The 22,732-nt window shown below is 46.1% G+C and overlaps 1 protein-coding gene across 2 annotated transcripts; it reads right to left on the bottom strand.

Annotated features, from left to right (window-relative positions):
- Positions 1-628: 628 nt before the first annotated feature.
- Positions 629-18,624, bottom strand: GFRA3 (GDNF family receptor alpha 3). 2 transcript variants are annotated; one of them, XM_032627387.1, is made up of 8 exons: positions 18,413-18,624; positions 10,775-11,062; positions 5,962-6,054; positions 4,324-4,636; positions 2,734-2,837; positions 2,430-2,564; positions 1,932-2,020; positions 887-1,717 (listed from the first exon to the last, which is right to left on the bottom strand). In XM_032627387.1, the coding sequence occupies exons 1-8, from the start codon at positions 18,483-18,485 to the stop codon at positions 1,628-1,630; spliced, it is 1,185 nt and encodes a 394-aa protein (XP_032483278.1). In that variant the 5' UTR covers positions 18,486-18,624; the 3' UTR covers positions 887-1,627. The 2 variants fall into 2 exon arrangements, with proteins under 2 accessions (XP_032483279.1, XP_032483278.1); XM_032627388.1 differs by lacking the exon at positions 10,775-11,062 and having other exon boundaries at positions 629-1,717.
- Positions 18,625-22,732: the final 4,108 nt, after the last annotated feature.

Below are 22,732 nucleotides of genomic sequence, written 5' to 3'. Positions count from 1 at the left end.
TCTGTAACTGCTAACTTTTCTGAGCTCTATTTATCAGGCACAATGCTTTCACATGGATTATCTCATTCCTTGTGAGGTAGGTTTTCACCTTTTCATGTTACAGATGTAGATAGTGAGCCCCAAAGAGGTTAAGGCCAAGGTCACGTAGCTAGTGAAGAATTAAATGAATTATGAATGTATTTGCACACAGTAGGGGCACAGTAGTACTTGGCACACAGTAGGGGCTCAGTAAATGAGGGTTATTATTACAATTATTGTACAGTACTCATCACACTGCACTCTTGTCAGTTCCCCTGCTCTGATGTGTAAAAGGCTTGAAAATAGGATCTGCAAATAGGATTACCTTGGAATCTCCCACACCCAGCACAGTGTCTTGGAGAGGCAGCACTCATCAGATGCTTTTGGAAAGAGTGAGTGAATGAATTAGCAGACAAATTTCCACAGCTCTATAAATATATTTTCCCAACTACTTTGCATGGGTAGCTGTTTCCTTATCCCAACTGGATTGCACATGAGTTCAAGAACCAGTCTCTCCTTTCCTCCGGCCCCCATTATGGTATGGAGCAGACCGATAACACAAGCAGGTGCTCGAACGCTGTGGTTGACTATGGACCCTCCCCCTTCAGCTGCTGTGGCAGATCCCAGGCAGCATGCCCAAAATGGCTGGAGCTGGAACAGGTACCCGGTCCACAGCCTCACGTAAGTTCTTTTTCTTCCAACTCCATGTCAAGTACACAGAGAGGCTGAGAGACTTGCCTGGGGGGTCACATAGCATCTGGTGGCAGGGTTGCTGTGTCTCCTAGATCACCTGGCCTGTGCTCTTGTGTCTGTAACACCCCTAGTTCTATATAAATTCACGGTATGAGACAATGGGAAAAGAGAAAAGTTTTAAGTTAAAATGTTTAATCATGATCCAAGAGGCTAAGGGGACTTTGGGACACTAGCAGGAAGAAAGCAAAAGGCCCATATGCTCCAGCTCGTGACGCTCAAATGTTCTATAGGATCCCTGGGAAGGCAGTAGGTTCCCATCCCCCATTCAGAGGAGGAGACAAGGGGCCAAGAGTCTTGCTCCAGCTTTCCTCACCATGAGGAATGTCTTTCTAGGTTGCTTCAGAACACCCAGCCCTGCCTATCTGGAGAATGCAAGAGAGTGTGATTTGTTAGAGCCTGGGTGATGCTGGTGGGCAGAAGAAAGGGGTAAGAAGAGAGCCTGGTAGAGCTGGACATCACCAGAAGATACGGCTAAAGTCCTAAGGAGGGGCAGCCTGAGTCAGAAGTGAAGGGAATGACCCTGGCAGTCCAGTGGTTAGGACTCTGAGCTTTCACTGCCAGGGACCAGTTAAATCCCTGGTCGGGGACCTACGATCCCAAAAGCCAAGCGACACGGCCAAAAACAACAACAACAACAACAACAACACAAAACAAAAAAAGAAGTGAAGGGAATGAGAACTAGGCTAGTCATCTTCTACTGTGGCCTACTCTGGAGTCAACTGGAGGTGTGGGGTAACGTCAGGGTTGCCATGTTGTATACCAAACCTCCTTCCTGATGCTGTCCTTTCCTCAACCCTTGCAGGCTGCAGGTCAGCTGGGTGTGGTAAAGGAGAAGAGGGCCCCCAGGGAAGTCCAGCTACCAGAGGCTCAGGAGCAGAATCAAGGTAAGTGTACAGGAGAAAAGAGAGGGCACCCAGGGCTGTGGCCTCAGAGCAGGGTTTTTGTTCTGTGGAAAAAATAAAATGGAGTCAGCTCCACCCTTTTCACCACCTTAGCCTCAGTCAAGGCCTGTCCTCCTCCCCTGAGGTGTCTGCTAGAGGTCTAAAGTATTCATGACCACAAGGAGTTCACTGCCCCCATCCAATCTCTTGCCTGCTTTGTCTGGGTTTCCCCCAGCTGGTCCAGTAAAGGTAGGAGGGGTGTAACAGAGGAGGCCCTACCTGGCGTTCCATCATGGAAAAGGTAGAGGCTGTCCAGTCCTGGGAGAAGAGTTGGCTGTGAAAACGCATCTTAGCTGCAATGGCCTCCACTGAGGAGAGGAGAGAAGGAAGACTGAAAGCAGGCAGATGTTGGAGATCTCTCAGGCTCCCAAAGAAGGAAAGGGAATGTCTCAGGGACCCTGGGATATGCAAGGGTGGGTGGGTGGCAGCTGGGAATGGGATATTATCTCATTCTGCTTGCTATTCCTTGAGCTGAAGAGTGTCCCTAGGGCCCAGGCAAGTGAAGAGGCAGCATGGCCGGGGATGGGGGTGGGTCACTAATAGAATGGGAGAAGGCAGAAAGGCTCAGGTTGGGGAGATATAAGCCTATGCTGAGGAGGGGGCTGCGCCGTCTGCAGGAGATGGATGGAACCAGTGGACCACAGAGCAGACCCTTTCCCTCTCCCTGGGTCAAGCTGAGCCAGCCACGGGGGCTGGGAGCAGGTGGAGAGCACTCACTGAGGCAGGGGTTTCGGGAGAAGGACTCTTCCAGCCGCTCACACTCCTCCTGCAGATTGCCACTGCCTCGGCAGGTGCAGCTTAAGGCAACACTGGCATTGACGTTGCTGACAAAGTTGGGAGTCATGGCAGTCCCTATGGGGTGAAAAGAGGATTGTCAGTGCCTAAGCCAACCCTACCTTCAGCTCCCATCCTCTCCCCCCTGTCTCAGGACCACTCCATGGGGGTTCAGTCTCCAGAGCATTTTCACCGCCCCCCAGGCTGGCCAACCTGTAGGCTTCCTAAACATGCCCCCCAGCCTCACCAATCAGCCCCATGTATGCTCGCAGACATTTGGACTGCTCTGTTGCACAGGTCCCTAGGATGTCCATGGGATGGCAGTGGGTCTGAAAATCCACCAGGCGCGATCTGGAAGAAGGGAAATTTTAAGAGTCCCTGTTGATGGTCTGGCCTGCAGCCTTCACCTTGCCACAGTGTCACCTTGCTGCCCCTTTAGTTAAGATGCCCATCTTCATGCCAAATCCGCCTCTGCCTTTTTCAGAGCCTGGCCCATGGCGTCCTCCTCAGTGAAGCCTGCTCCTGTCACAATTAAATGCACCATCACCCCAGCCTCCACAGCAAATCACTCTGAATTTGGGCTCCACAATCCCTAATTATGAGATCTCAGGCAGTTTCTTTAGTTTCAATTTCCTTGACAGTAAGTAGAGATGAAAATAACACTACCTTGAGGATTTTTGTGAGGATGAAGTAAGAGAATACACGTATATCATTTAACACAGTGCCTGGTATACAGTGAGTGTTCAGTAAATGTTAGATATTATTTTTAACACTCATCCTACAATAAGTAAAGCTGGTTATCTTCAGGGGATGGAATGATGAGTATATTTTTGTGTGTATATTTGTGCACTTTTCCTTACATTTTGCTTTGTGTTAGATTGGTGGTTTACTTATCTGTCATCCCCACGCAGTTGCAAACTCCTTGAAGGAAGGGACAGTATCTTAGTCATCTAGCCCAGCACTTGCTATGTAACAGTAATAGTAATATTGGGTTGGCCAAAAAGTTCGTTCGGGTTTTTCCATTAAAAACCCAAACGAACATTTTGGCCAACCCATAGCTCCCAGCATAATAACAGGCAGCATAACAGAGCCTCTAGGAGCACAGGCTCTAGGCCAGACTACCTATGAAGGAAATCCAAACCTCATTAACAAACCTGACTTACTACCTAGGTGAATTTGAGCAAGTTATTTAAACTTTCTCTGCTGTGGTTTCTTCATTTGTAAACTGAGGATGATAAAAAAAAAATAGTAATAATAGCAACTATCTTATAGGGTTCTTGTGAAGCTTAGATGAATTAATAGATGTTAAGTACTTAAAATAGTACTTAGCCCATAGTAAGTAAGTACTCAGTAAGTGTTAGTATTATGATTTTTGAGAGCTCCATGTAATATCTTACAGAAGAGGAAGTGGGACTCAGAGAGGTAAAGTAACTTGTATAACAAGGTTATACAGAGAAGTAAGTGGTAGAACCAGGTTGCAAAACAAGGTTGGTGTCTGATTTTGTTTACCTGGAGAGAAAAAAGACTGGAAGGAAATGCTCCCCAAATTATGGTAGATTACCTCCAGGTGACAGGTTTTGAGTGATATTTTAACACAGTTTTATATTTCCTAAAGTTTTTACACTCTCTCTATATAATTTTATTTTATTATATTTTATTTTTTCATAAAAGAGTTTCAGAAAGTATCCAGGGTAGCTACATGGTAAAGTCGGTTCACCGTGCCTTGCGGAGGGATGGGGGGGGTGGGGGGGAGGGTGGTTCAGACCCAGCCCTGCCCAGGAAGGAGGCGCCGAAGGAGTGGTGTCCACCCCGTCTGCCCGCACCCAGCACCCGGCACCTGCACAGCGGGTCGGACAGGCATATGTGCCACAGCTCCAGGCAGTTGGGGGCCTCCGATGGCAGTGAGCAGCTGGGGGCGATGGTGTTGCGCCGGCGCTGCCCGCAACCCTGGTCGGTGGGCGCGCACGGGCACAGCAGCAGGCCCTGAGCGTGGGGCTCCGACGCCTTCTCGAAGAAGGAGCGCAGCTGCCTTTGGCAAGTGTGGCGCTGGCAGCGGGACCCGGAGCACGCCTCCCCGTATGCCTTGCGCAGCCGGTCACACTTGTCATTAAGAGTGCACAGCATGGCGAACTTGAGGCAGAGGTCCGAGTCTGGGGGGAGAAGGGCACCAAGTCAGCAGTCCTCTCGGCAGACGTGCAGCCCAGCCTCCCCAGGAATCCCGGCAACCCTCTGATTTCACAAGGACGGTAGTGGGAAGGCACTCCTGTCAGGGAGGACTGCACCGAATAAGGCCTTTCCCTCTACCCACAAACAGTATTAGGTATTCGTGAGCCTCTCCCATCCTGCTCCTCAGCTTGCCTAGGTTTAAAAAAAAAAAAAAAAAAAAAAAAAAGCCACATACATCTAACCAAACCCTTTCCTCAATCCTATGCAATGAGTGAGATCCCATGGTGGAAACTGTAACCAAGAGGCCCTACAACATTCTAAAGTACTTTCTGGGGAATTCCCTGGCAGTCCAGTGGTTAGGGCTCCCCACTTTCACTTCTGAGGGGTTGCATCCCTGGTAGGGGAACTAGGATCCTGCAATCCTCCTGGTGCAGAAAAGTACTTTCTGGATTGTCCACAGCAGATGCAACCAAATTCTATTTAGGATTTTGGTTCTGCATCTGTCTATTCTGCCCATCTTTCATTGATTGATGCATGCATAAAACCCCCCATACTCTGAGTCTTGGGAAATTATGGTGATAGTTCTATTAACAGAATATTCCAGCAGTCAGAACAATGGAATAACTGGAATAGGTTATTCCCAGATTCCCTGCAACCTAGAGTTTGTAATACATAAATCTCTATGCTTTTCTCTCAAAATTCTAATACACAGTACTGACTGTACAACAAAGCTCACATATTTCTCAAAAAGAGAGTGCATGTATGTGTTCCTTTCCAATTAATACAACAGCCTCACTTTCCTGAAAAACATGCATCATATTAGTCCTTGCCAGACAGATGGCTCCCCACCCTGAGTCACCCCTGAGGAGTCACTCTCTCTCTCACCATTTTCCCTGCCCAACACCTCGCCCATCCCATTAGAATGGTTGAAAACAAGCAATTTCCTAGTCTTCAGGGACAAAAAGCTACTTTCCTGGCTGCCTCGAATTAGGGTAAATACTCCATTTCAGCACTTTTTTTTCTGGAACTGCTGCCACTCCCACCAAAGCCTTTGTAGAGATCCACCTTTTGGAACCGGGGAGCTCTAATGGGCTCTCTTGGAGTATCTCCCTAATAACGATTGCTCTGTGTTGACTCGTGAGACTAGATCACACGGCATAGCTCAGACTCTCACCCTGAGAGTGCTTCTTTAGTTACCTGGCAGGCCACAACTCTCTCCCTTCATTCTCCCAGCTTGTGTTCCCCACCAGCCACCCTTCCCTCAGGGTCCAGGCCCTCCCATACCCCAGCCCCAGCTTGCCTTCCACACCTGGTTTGAGCATGTTCAGTTTGCTGAAATTCATTTTCCAGGGTTTTCTGGTCACTGTGTCTTCATAGGGAGAGACATCCAACTCATAGTCACCTAGAGACAAGGTGGGGAGCACCAGAATCCTGAGGATGGGGCTGGGGGTGGGAGCAGGAGGGGTTGAGGCTGCTGGAGAAAAAGAAGAGGCACAGTCTCTACCTAAATAGCTGCATGCTGGGCAGAGGAGAGAAAAAGAACAGGGCCATAAAGGTACAGGCTAGGCTTGACAAATAAACTGGGTTTAATGATAAGAATAATAAAGCTACTGTTTGTTGAGCACATTGTTTACTGGGCACTACGGTGCAAGTGGAAAAAATATATATATATATACATACAATTTCACTTAGTCTTCATAGAAGTCTTTGGGTAGGTAAAAGGAAACTGAGGATAAGAGAGGTTAATTCACTTGCTCAAGTTCACATAAGCTAGTAAATGGAGCCGGGATTTGAAACCTGGATTACCTGATTTCAGAGTCTCTGCTCCTAACTACTACAAAGTATCACCTGTGGGCACATAAGCAGGCAAGGGGACTCTGTCTTGTTTTCTCTTGCTATTGGAGAAGGGCCAGTAGTGGACTCTGTTCCAGGCCTGACCACTTGGCTATGGAGATGCACTGCATGCTGAGGTGATGCAAATGAGACTAGATCTGGAACTGAACCTGACTGAGAAAAGCAGAGAAGGGAGAGAAATGATCTGAAAGGAAACACATCTCTTTCAAACACCCCATGGGGCTGTGGGCTCCTTAAGACCTTATAAAATCACTAGGTCTTATAAAATCACTGCATACACAACATTGTTAACCAACTGTACTTCAGTTAAAAAAACAAGATCACTGCATAGCTCATACACATGGTAGGTGCTCAGTAAATGCTGAAGACAGAGGTGAGCTTGCAGGGATGTCACCCAATAGGCCTTTGTGAATACGTCTTTAGGCGGGAAGGGATATAGATGATATCAAGCAAACAGGAAAGGATGGTTTGGATGCTTGCGAAGACCTGGGAGCTCCCAAGGGAAAAGAGGTGGAGACAAGAGGATTCAGGGAGAAGTCTCAGTGGAAGTTCTAAAAGAGAAGTGATTAGGATGAGGAGTGGAAATCAGGGAACAAAGAGAGTTTGTTTCCAATTGCTTGCTGTCGGAGGATTATACAACTTCACCTGTTGCCTTGTGACTTTTAGGCCACCTATGAGAGGACTGTACTTTCCCACACTACTGTAAGGCTTGGCCATGTGACTTGCTTTGGCTTGTGGATTGTGAGCTAAAGAGGCATAATCACCTCTAAGTTTCAAGAACTATTATGTGGTCCTGCTTGGCTCTTTTCCATCTACCATCCTGGATCCTCAAATGAAGAAGGCAAGTGGAGCAAAGACAAAGCCAACTCATGGGACTTCCCTGGTGGCGCAGTGGTTAAGAATCCTCCTGCCAATGCAGGGGACACGGGTTCGATCCCTGGTCCGGGAAGGTCCCACGTGCCGTGGAGCAACTAAGCCCATGCGCCACAACTACTGAGCCTGCGCTCTAGAGCCCGCGAGCCACAACCACTGAAGCCCGCATGCCTAGAGCCCGTGCTCCGCAATGAGAAGCCAGCGCAATGAGAAGCCCGCGCACTGCAACGAAGACCCAATGCAGCCAAAAATAGATAAATAAATAAATAACAAAATTGTCCTCCAAAGCCAACTCATGGAAGCCCACAGCAGATGTGTAACATGAACAAAAGATATATTTTTATTGGTGAAAGCCAGAGATTTGGGGTTGGTTGCATAATTTAGCAAATTCTTATTAAAAATGTAATTGGTCATATAATGGAATCTAAAAAAATAAAATGGTTCTGATGCACCTAGGCGCAGAACAGGAATAAAGACGCAGACATAGAGAGTGGACTTGAGGACACGGGGAGGAGGAAGGGTAATCTGTGATGCAGTGAGAGAGTAGCATTGACATATATACATTACCAAATGTAAAACAGATAGCTAGTGGGAAGCAGCTGCATAGCACAGGGAGGTCAGCTCGGTGCTTTGTGACCACCTAGAGGGTTGGGACAGGGAGGGTGGGAGGGAGATGCAAGAGGGAGGGGATATGGGGATATGTGTACATATAGATGATTCACTTTGTTATACAGCAGAAACTAACATAACATTGTAAAGCAATTATACTCCAATAAAGATGTTAAAAAATGTAATTGGTATCTAGAAATGGAGTGCTGAAGTAACAAAAAAGGATCTAAAATAAATGGTATTGGCTTTGGGACTAGGTAATGGGTGGTGAATAAGCTGTTACTGGGGGCTGGGAAGATGGCAGCCCTCATTATGCAGTGGCAAAGCATTTGGTAAAATTGTTGCCTGCAATAACTTGGAAGGAAGATGATGTACTGAGTGAGCTTGTGCTTTAAGGGGAAGAAGCTGAGAAGCTGAAGATTACTAATATGTCTTGATTGCTGATAGCCACACTTGGCATGGTACTACGAGAAAGATATAAGCTCAGAGAACTGACCAGTTTACACACAGAGAGGAAACAGAAAAGAATGAATACAGAAATTCTAGGACCTGCAAAATTAAGAAATGCTACTCCTCATATTCAAATAGTAAAAGGTAAAATTGAAAAATGCATTGAGTAATAAGGTCAATTACAACTCAGCCTTGGGCCAGAGACCAATTCAAGTTTGTGGCTATCATGCCCTTTGTGGAGATCTCTCACTGATTAAGACAGTATCCGATAAATCCTGCCTGTTGGACAAATGTTCTCAGGGAAAAAAGACTAAGATAGTGGCTCTCCCACAGAAGCTTGATAAGGGCAAGGTACCTCTAATTAGGTCTCAAAAGAGATGTATGTCTTGAAAAGGATTATAGGAAAGGCTACTGGCACATGAGGTGACAGAAATCAGACATAAAACGCAATTATGTTTTGAGAGAGTTGTACTGCTAAGAGCCACCAGCCTGGATTAAAAGAGACTAACTATTTGAGACTTAAGATGCTCCAACGTTCCTCAGGTAGGAAGCAAGTGGAGAATGCTACTCAATCCCTAAGGAGGTCATAGTCTCCAATGCCCTTTCCAGATGTAGCCCAAGAAAATAAAGGGAAATGAAGGACCTCCCAGGGGGCTGGGAAACTCCTGGGCTTTTGCTCCCCAATAAGCAAAAGCAGGGCCTTATTAAAGAGCAATTCCTACTCCCAGGGAAAACAGCCTTTGCAACAATTGTGTGGCAGGACTTCAGAACTGCTATGAATCAATGTCTGCTGTGTGCTTCCCATTACTCCTCTTTCTACCTGAGAGTTTGTTGTGCTTCTCCTGTCCGCATTCCATTACTATATATTGAGTATAGATGGGAAGAAGATGATTTTTTTTAAAAATTTATTTATTTATCTGTATTTTTGGCTGTGTTGGGTCTTCATTGCTGTGTGCGGGCTTTCTCTAGTTGCAGCGAGGCGGGGCTACTCATCATTGCAGTGCACGGGCTTCTCATTGTCGTGGCTTCTCTTGTTGCAGAGCATGGGCTCTAGGTGCACGGGCTCCAGTAGTGTGGCACGCGGGCTCTAGAGTGCAGGTTCAGTAGTTGTGGCGCATGGGCTTAGTTGCTCTGTGGCATGTGGGATCTTCCCAGACCAGGGCTCAAACCCCTGTCCCCTGCATTGGCAGGTGGATTCTTAACCACTGCGCCACCAGGGAAGCCCAGCAGATGACTTTTTAGTGCATAGGTTTCTAGGTTAAGAGAAACCACATCCAGACCTGATATAGAAATTATCACAAAATCCTAGACTTGGAGCCTGATGTCCTGCTTAGATAGAATTCTTAGGCACCTTCCTTAGAAAGTGAGTAGGTATATTTTGCTTGTGAAAGGGAGGGAAATGAATGTTTTGACCAACTGGTGGACTATGGTAGATTGCATTATTGTTTACAATTATTTTTGTCCTCCCTGTAAGACTATACATCCTCAGTTATTGCCATGTGATTTTCAGTGTCCCCTGTGGGAGGAGTATACTTCCCCTTCCCACTGATGTCAGGTATGACCACGTGATTTGCTTTGTCAATGGAATGTGAGCAGAAGTATTTTATGTAACATCTGAGCAGAAGCTTTTAAAGGCATCAAATGGTTCTGCCATTGTTCATTTCCCTCTGCCATGAGAAGGGAACATCTCAGGTAGAGGCTGTACTGGATCCCAGAATGAAGAGGACACATGACACAGCCAAGACAGAACATGTGCAACAACTTAACCTTTGTTTTACAAGACCCTGTTGTGTTACTGCAGCACAGTCTAGTAAAAGCTGACTGATACGGAAGGGGATCTCCAGAGTCAGAGTAAGCTCCTCTCTTTGGCTCTTCCAGTGCCTTCCGTCTTTTATCATCTCTTGTCTGGTTAATGAATATCCTCTCTGTTAAAGGCTGGACCAGGACACTGCCTCCCAGTCTCTCTGGACCTATGGATTATGTTGTATTTGCAGCCTGTTTATGAGTTAAGACTATTTCCCTCCATTTCCTCTCTATATCTGTCTGTTCCAGGAGCTCCCTATGTTGGGCCTTAGCCCGGTTCAGAGACCTTCCAAGAGGCAGCTACATGTTTCCAGATTTAAAAAAAACGGGGAAGTAGCGAGAAGGGAGGGCAGTACTGTGGGGCCCAAAAGCATACTGCCAATTCCTCCTTCCATTTCTTAGTGACGTCAAATGCAGAGCTTCATTATCATCCCTGTCAGAATCTACCATGCGGCCCATATCCAGCAGGATTAAAAAACAACTCCCAAGAGCCATCTTCCCTAGCTTAGCCCGCTCTAGGATGGGGGCCTCACCAAGGCTACGGGCAGGGTGAACGGTCCAGTAGATGTCCAGGCAGGTAGCTTGGTTCTTCATGCGCCGATGGCATGTGCAGCTCATCAGAGAACTATTCCTGAGTTGCTGTGCTGCCTCCATGCAGTCCTCAGGGACTGAAGCCTCCTCTGCAGGTGATGAGGTGCTTATACTAGAGGCACAGGAATTCAAGTAGTGGTAGGTAGCATTGCAAGTGGGATTGGCCTGGCACTTCCTCCTGGCCTGGATACAGCTGTTCATGAGCCGGCCTTCTGTGGGGAGGTGGTCCCCTATGGAGGGAGAGAGACCAAGTGAGGCTCATATAAGGTCAGAGTAGCTGTCTGGGAGAACCTAGTCATAAGGTACGTTGTGGGGGATTCTGGATGAAATCTTTAGCAGGAAAGTCTTGGGGCGGCACAAAGGCCTTTAGCGGGGAGAAAGAAGTCCAGTAGGAGTAGAGGGTCTGCAGCTGTCACAATATGGACAGAAGAGATCAGGCTCAAGAAGAGAGGGGGGTTTGATGAAGATAAGCTGCTCAGCCTCCTGGGAGGTGGGGGACATTATTTGAAGCTGAGCCTGATGGCCCAGCCAGGCACTGGGAACAGGGCCCTGAGCAGAGCTATGCCACGGACAGGGATAGCATCATAACCAGAGAGCTGAGAATGTGCATGGGAGTGCTAAATGACAGTTAGCAACAACTCTGAGTCTTCCATTAAAAGTCACTTAAGGGGGGCTTCCCTGGTGGCACAGTGGTTGAGAGTCCGCCTGCCGATTCAGGGGACACGGGTTCGTGCCCCGGTCCGGGAAGATCCCGCATGGTGTGGAGCGGCTGGGCCCGTGAGCCATGGCCGCTGAGCCTGCGCGTCCGGAGCGTGTGCTCCGCCACGGGAGAGGCCACAACAGTGAGAGGCCCGCATACCGCAAAAAAAAAAAAAAAAAAAATGTCACTTAAGGGGAACTCCCTGGCGGTCCAGTGGTTAGGACTCGGCACTTTCACTGCCAGGGCCCAGGTTCGATCCGTGGTCAGGGAATGAAAATACTACAAGCTGCGCAGTGCGGCAAAAAAATAAAAATCACTTAAAAATACCTTACAGTGGGAACTGGTTGGGGTTGGGGTGGGGGGCTTTTACAGATTCTGTCACTCACTCAGGAATATCAAGGTTGGTTATAGTTCAGCTCTGGAGAAAGGCCCTGCACCCTAGGACTTATCAAGTGGTAATAGCACACCATCATCCCCCAGAACATCAAGGCAGAACATCTAGGAGTCATTCTGAATTCTGAATTCTTCTCTTTCCTTCACATTCTATGTTCAATCCATTAAGTCCTGTCAACTCCACTACATATCTGGAATCTGTCCACTTCTCTCCACAGCTATCACCACCTCCTTAGCTCAAGCCACCATCAACTCTTGTCTGAACTAGTTGAGAGTCCTTATTGGTCTCAATGATTCCACCTTCCAAATTCATTCTACCATACCATTCAGCCATCTTTTTTTGTTTTCCAGCTTTATGGAGATATAATTGACATACAACATTGTTTAAGCTTTAGGTATACAACATGATGATTTATGTATATATTGTAAAATGTTACCATAGTAAGATTAGACGTGTTAACAATAAGACGTGTTAAAATTAACACATCCTTCACTTCACATAATTACCTTTCTTTTTGTTGTTGCATTCATCTTTTTTAAGAATTTATTTAGGTTGGAAAACATTTTTATTGGGGTAAAATTCATGCCTGGTGATCATTCTGAAATGTATAGAAATAGCAAATCACTATGTTGTACACCAGGAACATAGTACTGTAAGTCAATTATACTTCAAAAACAAACTCATAGGAAAAGAAATCAGATTTGCAGTTACCAGAGGCAGAGGGTGGGGAGGGAGAACTGGATGAAGGTAGTCAAAAGGTACAAACTTTATTTTTTTTATTATTTTTTTAAACATCTTTATTGGAGTATAATTGCTTTACAATGGTGTGTTAGTTTTTGCTTTATAACAAAGTGAATCAGTTATACATATACATATGTTCCCATATCTCTTCCCTCTTGCATCTCCCTCCCTCCCACCCTCCCTATCCCACCCCTCTAGGTGGTCACAAAGCACTGAGCTGATCTCCCTGTGCCATGCAGCTGCTTCCCACTAGCTATCTGTTTTACGTTTGGTAGTGTATATATGTCCATGCCACTCTTTCACTTTGTCACAGCTTACCCTTCCCCCTCCCCATATCCTCAAGTCCATTCTCTAGTAGATCTGTGTCTTTATTCCCGTCTTACCCCTAGGTTCTTCATGACCTTTCTTTTTTTTTTCCTTAGATTCCATATATATGTGTTAGCATACGGTATTTGTTTTTCTCTTTCTGACTTACTTCACTCTGTATGACAGACTCTAGGTCCATCCACCTCACAACAAATAACTCAATTTCGTTTCTTTTTGTACAAACTTCATTTTAAGAAGAAAAAGAGAAAGAAAAAAATTCATGCAACATAAAATTAATTATCTTAAAGGGTACAGTTAAGTGGCATTTAGTACATTCACCATGCTATACGACCATCACTTCTAATTCCAATTCATTTTCATCACCCTAATAGGAAGCCCATACCCATTAAACAGTCACTCTCCATCCTCCCTTTCCCCTAGTCTCTAGCAACCACTAGTCTGCTTTCTGTCTCTACACATTTACCTATTCTAGTATTTCATGTAAACAGAGCCATAAAATATATACTCTTTTGTATCTAGCTTCTTTCACCTAACATGCTGTTTTCAAGGTTCATCCACATTGTGGCATATATCAATATTTCATTCTTTCTTATGAATAATATTTCATTGTATGGATATACCATATTTTGTTTACCTAAATGTTAGTTGATGTACATTTGGGTTGTTTCCACCTTTTGGTTATTGTGAACAGTGCTAAGTGAAGAATCATGTACAAGTATTTGCTTGAATACCTGTATTCATTTCTCTTGGGTGTATACGCAGGAGTGGAATTGCTGGGTCATATGTTAATTCTATGTTTAACTTTTTTTTTTTTTTTTTATGCGTTACGCGGGCCTCTCACTGTTGTGGCCTCTCCCGTTGCGGAGGACAGGCTCCGGACGCGCAGGCTCAGCGGCCATGGCTCATGGGCCCAGCCGCTCCGCGGCATGTGGGATCTTCCCAGACCGGGGCACGAACCCGTGTCCCCTGCATCGGCAGGCGGACTCTCAACCACTGCGCCACCAGGGAAGCCCTATGTTTAACTTTTTGATGAACCACCAAATTGTTTTCCACAGTGGCTGTCCCATTTTACATTCCTGTTAGCAATGCATGAGGGTGGTTCCAATTTCTCTACATACTTGCCAACTCGTGTTTTCTGTTTTTTGCTCTGTTTTTATAGTCATCCTTGTGGGTGTGAGGTAGTATCTCACTGTGGTTTTCACTTGCATTTCTCTAATAACTAATGATATTGAGCATATTTTCATGTGTTTGTTAGCCATTTGTATATCATGTTTGGTAATAAATTAATTAAAGTATAACATAACAAAAATACATAAATCAAAAATATATAGTTTAATTTCAAATTATATACACCTGTGTAACCAGATCCCCAGGTAAAGAACCAGAACATTACCAGCACCCCAGAAGCCATCTGCCAGTCACCATCTTCCCAACGAAGCAAATATAATACAGTATCCTGATTTCTAACATTAGCAGTTTGTTTTCCCTGTTTTTCAATCATACAACATGTGCTTTTGGTGTTTTGGCTTCTTTTGCTCAATATTACGTTTCTGAAATTCACCCACACTGATAAATATAGTCGTAAATAGCTTATTTTCACTGCTGTATAGCAATCCATTGTGTGAATATAACATAATTCTAATACTGACTAGCATTATATGGGATCATCTCTTAAAAAACTGTAAATCAGGGCTTCCCTGGTGGCGCAGTGGTTGAGAGTCCGCCTGCCGATGCAGGGGACACGGGTTTGTGCCCCGGTCCGGGAATCCCACATGCCGCGGAGCGGCTGGGCCCAGTGAGCCATGGCCACTGAGCCTGCGCGTCCGGAGCCTGTGCTCCGCAACGGGAGAGGCCACAACAGTGAGAGGCCCGCGTACCGCAAAAAAAAAAAAAAAAAAAAAAAACTGTAAATCAGATGATCTCATTTCTCTGCTTAAATCCCTCCAACAGCTTCCATTGAACTTAGGTTAAGATCTAGTTTATGTGCCTTGGTTTACAAAACCTTGTAAAGACCTGGTCCCTGCCCACCTCTCTAATCTTACCTCCTGCTCTCTCTTCCTCTCCCACTTCCCTCCATCTGCACTGGCCTTCTTTCTGTTCTGAATGCTCTTCCACCTGATCTTCACATGGCGTGTCATCTCACAAAGGCCATCCCCAACCAACCAATGTAAAATAGCCCCCCAGCTACTCTAACACACTGTTGTTCCAATTCTCTGCATAGCACTTATCACTACTTGATTTTTTTTTTGCGGTACGCGGGCCCCTCACAGCTGTGGCCTCGCCCGTTGTGGAGCACAGGCTCCCTACGCGCAGGCCCAGCGGCCATGGCTCACGGGCCCAGCCGCTCCGCAGCACGCAGGATCCTCCCGGACCGGGGCACGAACTCGCGTCCCCTGCATCGGCAGGCGGACTCTCAACCACTGCACCACCAGGGAAGCCCAACCACTTGATATTTTTTTACTTCATTTTTTATTATCTCCCCAGCCAGACTTCCATGTCTATCTTATTACTCTGTTGCCAGTGCCTAGAACAGGGCTTGTTCTTTGTAAGTGCCTACTAATATTTTAAAAATGACCACATAACAGAGACATTTTATGAGCCACCCTGATAACTTCTCTGGGCCCCTTCTCTCTACTTATAATCAAAGAGTCCCAAAATTAGGAGGGGCCTCTGAGTTTAGGTAGTCCAACCTTCTCTTCCAATCACATAATAATCAATTAGATTACTTATTAAAATGCAGATTTCTGAGCCCTAGCACGAACTACCAAATCAGAACCTCTGGTGATAAAGCCTGGGAATCTGAATTTTAGTAAGTTTACTGGAGAGAATGATGTAACCTAAAGTTTGAGAATTGGTGCCATATCCAATGTGTAAAAAAAGACAGGATCAGTAGTACTGATTTTTCCTTTTGCTTCAGGTTCCAATATGCCTCAGCATGGCATTATTACTCTTTTAATTTAAAATTTTGGTATTTTGTTCATAATGGATTTTTGGTATTAATTTTGATTTTTAAAAAGGGGGTTGGATTAAACCAGAGTTTCTCAATGCACGGGATGGGGAAGAGAGAGGATGGGCCCATTTGGGGGGTGTATCAGAATTTCCAAAGGGAATGTGTGGTTCAAAAAAGCGTATTTACAGACCTACTAGAGAATGGACTTGAGGATACGGGGAGGGGGAAGGGTAAGCTGGGACAAAGTGAGAGAGTGGCATGGACATATATACACTACCAAACGTAAAACAGCTAGCGGGAAGCAGCTGCATAGCACAGGGAGATCAGCTCGGTGCTTTGTGCCCACCTAGAGGGGTGGGATAGGGAGGGTGGGAGGGAGGGAGACGCAAGAGGGAAGAGATATGGGGACATACGTATATGTATAACTGATTCACTATGTTATAAAGCAGAAACTAACACACCGTTGTAAAGCAATTATACTCCAATAAAGATGTTTAAAAAGTCACATAAAAAAAGCATATTTGACAATTTCATATGTGGAAGATGAACAAAAAAACTTTTTTTAATGCAACTAGTTTTTTTATTAAACTTTTTATTTTATATTGGAGTATAGTTGATTAACAATGTGTTAGTTTCAGGTGTACAGCAAAGTGGTTCAGTTATACATATACATGTATCTATTCTTTTTCAAATTCTTTTCCTATTTAGGCTGTTAAATAATATTGAGCAGAGTTCCCTGTGCTGTACAGTAGGTCCTTGTTGGCTATCCATTTTAAATATAGCAGTGTGCACATGTCAATCCCAAACTCCCTAACTATTCCTCCCTCCAACCCTTCCCACCTGCTAACCATAAGTTCGTTCTCTAAGTCTATGAGTCTGTTTCTGTTCTGTAAGTTCATTTGTATCATTTAAAAAATTCTGAAATTTCAAAATTTATTTAAGGAAGACATGAGATTTTTATCTTTATCAAAAGGGGACATGGATTTAAACAGTTTGAGAAATGCTGAATGTTTAAGATGTTACTTCTGGTAGGTACCCAGAAAGTGCTTGCTGAAAGAAACGTAGCAGGTCCAAGTCTCACTGCTTTAACTGGACTAAATATTGAGTCGTAACAATTTTCAAAAGTAAACCTCTCTCATTTCTAAGCTGACAGTTCACCAAGTCTGAGTAGTAGTAGATTTAAGGGCATTGCAGCTCAACAAAAGAAGGTGGGGGTCACGTTAAGTTTCATCATTAACAGGTGGTAACTTGTTCCACTAAATTGGTCATGAAGAAGGTATTTAAAGTTTACCCCTGATCCTGACATACAGCCGTACTGTTAGGGTTAGTGAAATTTCCTGGGCAGTCCAATCAGATCAGTAAAGTCTTGCTGCTCTGATTTACTAATGAAGTCAGTCTGGACAGACCAGTACTTTCCTTCCTTCCTTCCATATCTGGCTCTCAGCCAAGATTGCACTTCTGCAGTCCTACTTTGTGGACTGAGGTCATGTGTAGATATGTGGTCTCTGACTCACGATTCCCTCCAGTCAGGCTCTGGACAGGAGCCCCACAATGAGATTCCATGCACCCATCCCACTCCCAAAGGCCACGTGCATGCTCCTTGGGGGGATGGCATAGTTCTAAAACCCAGCCTTTAACTATGTATTCCACAAAACACCTATTGTGGATTTATAACAGGGCAAGGCACTGTTGTTGGGCAGCTTGCACGGAAAGGCCATCTTGCCCACTAGTGAGTTTTCCCCTCCAATTTAAATAATAATAAAGTATATCCTGAAGAGGGGGTTTGTTGATGGTGAGCAATACTCTCAACCACACAACCAAATAATGATGTTGGCAAGTTCTGGGAAGCAGTTTTCAACCTTAATTTGTGACGTCAGTTGTGTTTGTTTGTTTGTTTTTTCCATGAAAGTGCAGAGTGCTAACCACTGTACGGCCAGGGAGTTCCCAATGACAAGTCAGCCCTAACAAAAACTTCTCCAGCTTCACCTGTACCTAGTATCCACTTCCGCAGTCCTTACATGGGGTGGAAGAGGTGAAGCTCGTGTGGAGCAAAAGGCAGTCCTGCTTCTGACTCTCCCCGCCCCCTAGAGATGCTGTGGTGGTAGTGGCCTAGCTGCTGGCTGTTCTGTGACTGTACAGACGCACTTCAAACGGGGGAAGAGGGGGAACGAGGAGCGAAGAGATGCTTGGGTGCTCTGGTCATGGCTGGCACTCAATCTACAAGTTAAGTCACTGGACCAGGTGTGGAACCCAGCCCCTTCCTGACACCCTGGGCTTCCTCCTCCAGTTCCCCAGGCTCGGACAGACGGACGCCCCGCACCAGCTAACAGTGTGGGGCCTGAGACCTCTCTGGGCACTGGTGCCGGGACCCCACCTACACGGTCACCACCACCACTCACCACCACCCCAGCCCCCGCCCCTCTCGCCCCAGCCGGAGTGGACTCCGCGGACGCACAGACGACACTCACCCGCTCGGAGCAGCAGCGGCAGCAGCAGCAAGATCGCAGGCAGCATTGGTCGTGGGCTCGGGGGGCACGCCATTGGCGGGGTGCGCTAGCCGACTGTCGGCGTCCCAGGGCGCTCTGCCTGCACCAGGCGCGGAGCGCCCTGTCCCCTCGCGCTGGAGCTCTGCGAGCGGCGTTCCTCCGCCGGCGCCTCCCACCACCGCCTCCCGCCCCGCCTCGCGCGCGCGGCGCCAAGTCCCGGGCGCCGCCCTCCAACTCCAAAGTGGACGGACGCACCACGCCGACTCTCCTCCTGGACTGGCAGGGCTGGGGTGAGGGCGAGCGAGGGCACGCGCCCCGGAGCGGCCGGTCTTTGGCTCTGAAGAGTGCCCCACCCCAGCCGGCCCACATGCTGTCGGCCGCCAACTTCGTTTAGAGGAGGACTTCTACCCAAGACAGTGTGGAAACTGTCAATGGAAACTCGCCATCTCTGGGGTCCAGATATTTATTAAGAAAAAAAGCATCCTGTCTCACTTTCCGGAACCCCCTCTACCACCAAGGAACAACCAACCCAAATGAAATAACAAAACTTGAACGAACGCACAAGGGCACTTATGTTTCAAGTATATTTTTTCTTTTAGAATTTGCACATCTGTGATTTCATTTCGCCTCGTAAATATCTTCAAGGGTGAGATTCGGTTGTTGTTATTAACCCCAAGATTCTGCAAAGATGGATCCCAGACAGGTGAAATGGCTTTGCTGGGAACAAACCTGAGGCCAGATCCCAGGACCTTTGCTAGACTAGACTCCTCCAAAATTCAGCCCCTTCAGTGTCATGAGGGAGGATGGAAGGATCAAACTTCCCTCAGACTAAATTGTGGAGATCTCCCTGGACAAAAGATCACTGAGAAAGGTGGCTAGAGAGACCATTTAGGAGCCTCATCATTTTCAGATGATGGTTAAGAGACCAAGCTACTCTACGAAGATTAAATACTTAGGAGAACCCAGGACTTCTACATATAAAGATAAGGGTATTTATTAGACTAATTTATTGAGCTGATTCCCACCTGCTCCCAGGATAAAGACAGAGGCAGAATGACTTGGAAGAATGAGAACTAAACAGTACTTAGAGAAGACGGTAATGAAAGGAATTGGAGGGTTTCCTCCCCTAACCTTGCAGCCAAGCCCTCTCCTACTTCCACAGCCCACCTGGCAGAGGGCCAGGAGGGAGGGTACTGAGAAATGCAATATAGACCTCTGAGATTTATTGGCTGCTGCTTCTGAATATGGCCATCCTGCTGTGGCCTCTGGGGGGCATTTGCCGATGTAATCAGCCCAGAAAGACAGTCATTCCAGCCAGGGTGTAAATCACCCTTCACAAAGCTAGGAGAGAGACATGTGGTCCTAGATAAGGAAGGAGACTGATGTGGCCTCTTGTGCCCTTTTCTCCCTTCTCCTGCCCAGGGGGAGCTGATTCCTGAGCTGTAATGCACTTTAAATGGAGTTTGTGCTTCATTTTAATCTATATCTGCCCTGCCAGTCTTACAGGAGAGCTGTGAAAGTGAACATCTGGCTACTCAGCTTTTGTACAGGGCCTGTTTCCCCCCAGTTCCACTCTACCTCTGTGTACCTTTCCCAAGTACTTCCCTCCAGTAAGATTAGAAAACCTGTGGCTGGGGAGCTGACAGCCCCCACTTTCCACTTCACTCTGGCAATAGTTTCAAAATGGGATTTACAAGGCAAAAGGTAACAATTTCAGGTGGTTGGGATGCTAGGAAAGGGTGCTATGAATCAACAAAGATGTGGGGTGTTCAAGGGGTGTCACTTCTGCTTACTGCTTCAGCAACCAAGGCAAATCAAGTTTGGGGTAGGAGGGTAACTTTGGAAAAGGCATTTGCTCAGGGTGCCTACTCAGTGGGTCTACTCAGTGCTCTCCCCACGAAATGGACCAGGAAGGCAGGAACAAGGTCAAGCCAATGGGCTGAAAGCAATATCCAATTCCACCTGTAAAAGGCCAGCCTCTTTTTGAGAGTAAATGAGATACTTGGAGCATATTCCTGTCTGGGCACTGTGGTGGAGAGCTTGACATCACTGGGCCTTTAATGAGGATTGGTAACCAAGACTAGTGGAGGGTTGTGGAAGCCTCTGCAAATACATATGACTCCAAGACTAATATTGACAGATCCTCCAACACACTGTCTCCCCACCAACCATGTCCTCTGTGACTTGCCAACACCTGCTAGATAAGCAGCATTGTCATTGGGAACCTTGTGGGTAATGACAAATGAGCCAATACTTTCTACAAAGATGTTACTCAGCCATCATTCAATTCAATAATGTCTTTTGAGATTGATTATGGGTTCAGCTTTGTGCCAGGTGCAGAAATGATTAAGACACAAACTGCCCTGGGAGGCCTTACAAACCACTGATTGGGGCTCAAAGGTCCAAAGACTCTGTACCTAACTCCACTTTCATTTGTAATCTTGGTTTTCTGCCTTCTATCAAGCCCTCTCTCACCGTTGAGCTTTCATTCCTGATGCTATCCTTAGCTAATCCAGGGTGTTAGCAGTTTAGTGAAAAACAGTTAAGAGAACACGATTTACAGACTACCTGGTTTCAGATGCCATTTCCAACACATGCTGGGTAATCTCGGGCATGTCACTTAATTTTTCTGTGCTTCAGTTTCTTCATCTGTAAAATTAATAGCAGCATTCACTTCATATAACCATTGTGAGGATTAAACAAGTATACGCTGAGTTAAAGGGTTTAGCTTAGTGCCTGGCACATAGTGAACACGGAATGATATCACCCCAGGAGGCAGGCAGGAGTTCATTGTTCTATGAACTCAGCCACCCCCTACCACCAGACCTACCGCTTTGGAGCTAAGGCTAGTTCTTCTTCCTTTTGCTGAATATACTAGTGGGCCAGAGTGCTTGTAGGGATGGGAACAAAAAGAATCATTTTCTACCTTGTCAGTTTCTTGAGGGCAGGAACTGTGTCATATTATTGAATGCCTGTGGTACTTAGAATTGACATCCCTAGAGAGGAACTGGTGTTTCCCTAACATTTGCCTGAACTAAGTGGGGAAAGAAAATCGTCCACACCTCCCACTTCATATGCCTGGTAAGGAAAGGGAAATGCTTCCCTCTCAGTAGCAGAGGTCAGCCAGGTCCTGGGGCTGAGAATCAAGCAGGAAGCAGTATTCAGACCAAAAGGTTTCCATTCTTTACTATTTGACTTCATGATGAACGAATACCAGTCAGTGCAAGGACACCAGAGCAGAGCTAACCCCCTATATAGCCTCGTGTGGAGGTTCCTGGGCTGGGGTCTTAGTGTCTGCCCTTAGCCTCATTTCTCAAACCCCAGCAACCCTATGGCCCTGACTTCTCAAGAACCGACAACTGAGGCTTTTACACATGTAACACCTGATACAGTGCCAACTTAGAAAGACAGATTGTTCATTGATGAGAATTTGGTAACAGCAAAATCTATTAACGGTACAGACTCTGGAGCTACCTCGGCCTGGGTTCAAATCCCAATTCTGCCATTAATTAACTGTGGGATTTTAAACAAGTTACTTGGGCTTCCCTGGTGGCTCAGTGGTTAAGAATCCGCCTGCCAATGCAGGGGACACGGGTTTGAGCCCTGGTCCAGGAAGATCCCACATGCCGCAGAGCAACTAAGCCCGTGCACCAAACTACTGAGCCTATGCTCTAGAGCCCGCGTGCCACAACTACTGAAGCCTGCGTGCCCAGAGCCCATGCTCCACAACAAGAGAAGCCACCGCAATGAGAAGCCTGCACATCGCAACGAAGAGTAGCCCCCCGCTCGCTGCAACTAGAGAGAGCCCGTGTGCAGCAACAAAGACCCAATGCAGCCAAAAATAAATTAATTAAATAAATTAAAAAAAAACAAGTTACTCAATCCCTCTGTTCCTCAATTTCTTTATTGGTAAAACATGCATAATAGTGAATACTTGCCTCACAGGATTGTTGTGAAAATGAGTTTATATATATAAAATGAGTTCATGAAGTCTTGCATGCAGTAAACAACTGAAAAGTTGTTAGCTACTATTATTATTGTTCCTGAAAATAACATGAATTAAGTGATGCGGTACCTATACAATGGGAAGATATTACAAGAAACTATATGGGAAAATGTTGCCTTTTAGGCAAATATAATTTTCCACAAAGTAGATAGCTGATTAAGCCCTAGTTTTATGTGTTGCAACTCAGAATTTCCATTTAAGATTACTGAAATGTGAACACTTGTGCACCAGTCTCTTCCCAGGTAGTGACTTGCTTCCACCTTTTTGGGGAGAATTATCAGGAAATGACCCACTAG

Source organism: Phocoena sinus, chromosome 3 (assembly GCF_008692025.1).
Source record: "Phocoena sinus isolate mPhoSin1 chromosome 3, mPhoSin1.pri, whole genome shotgun sequence".
Classification (NCBI taxonomy): Eukaryota; Metazoa; Chordata; class Mammalia; order Artiodactyla; family Phocoenidae; genus Phocoena; species Phocoena sinus.
This window is presented reverse-complemented; position numbering and strand designations above follow the sequence as displayed.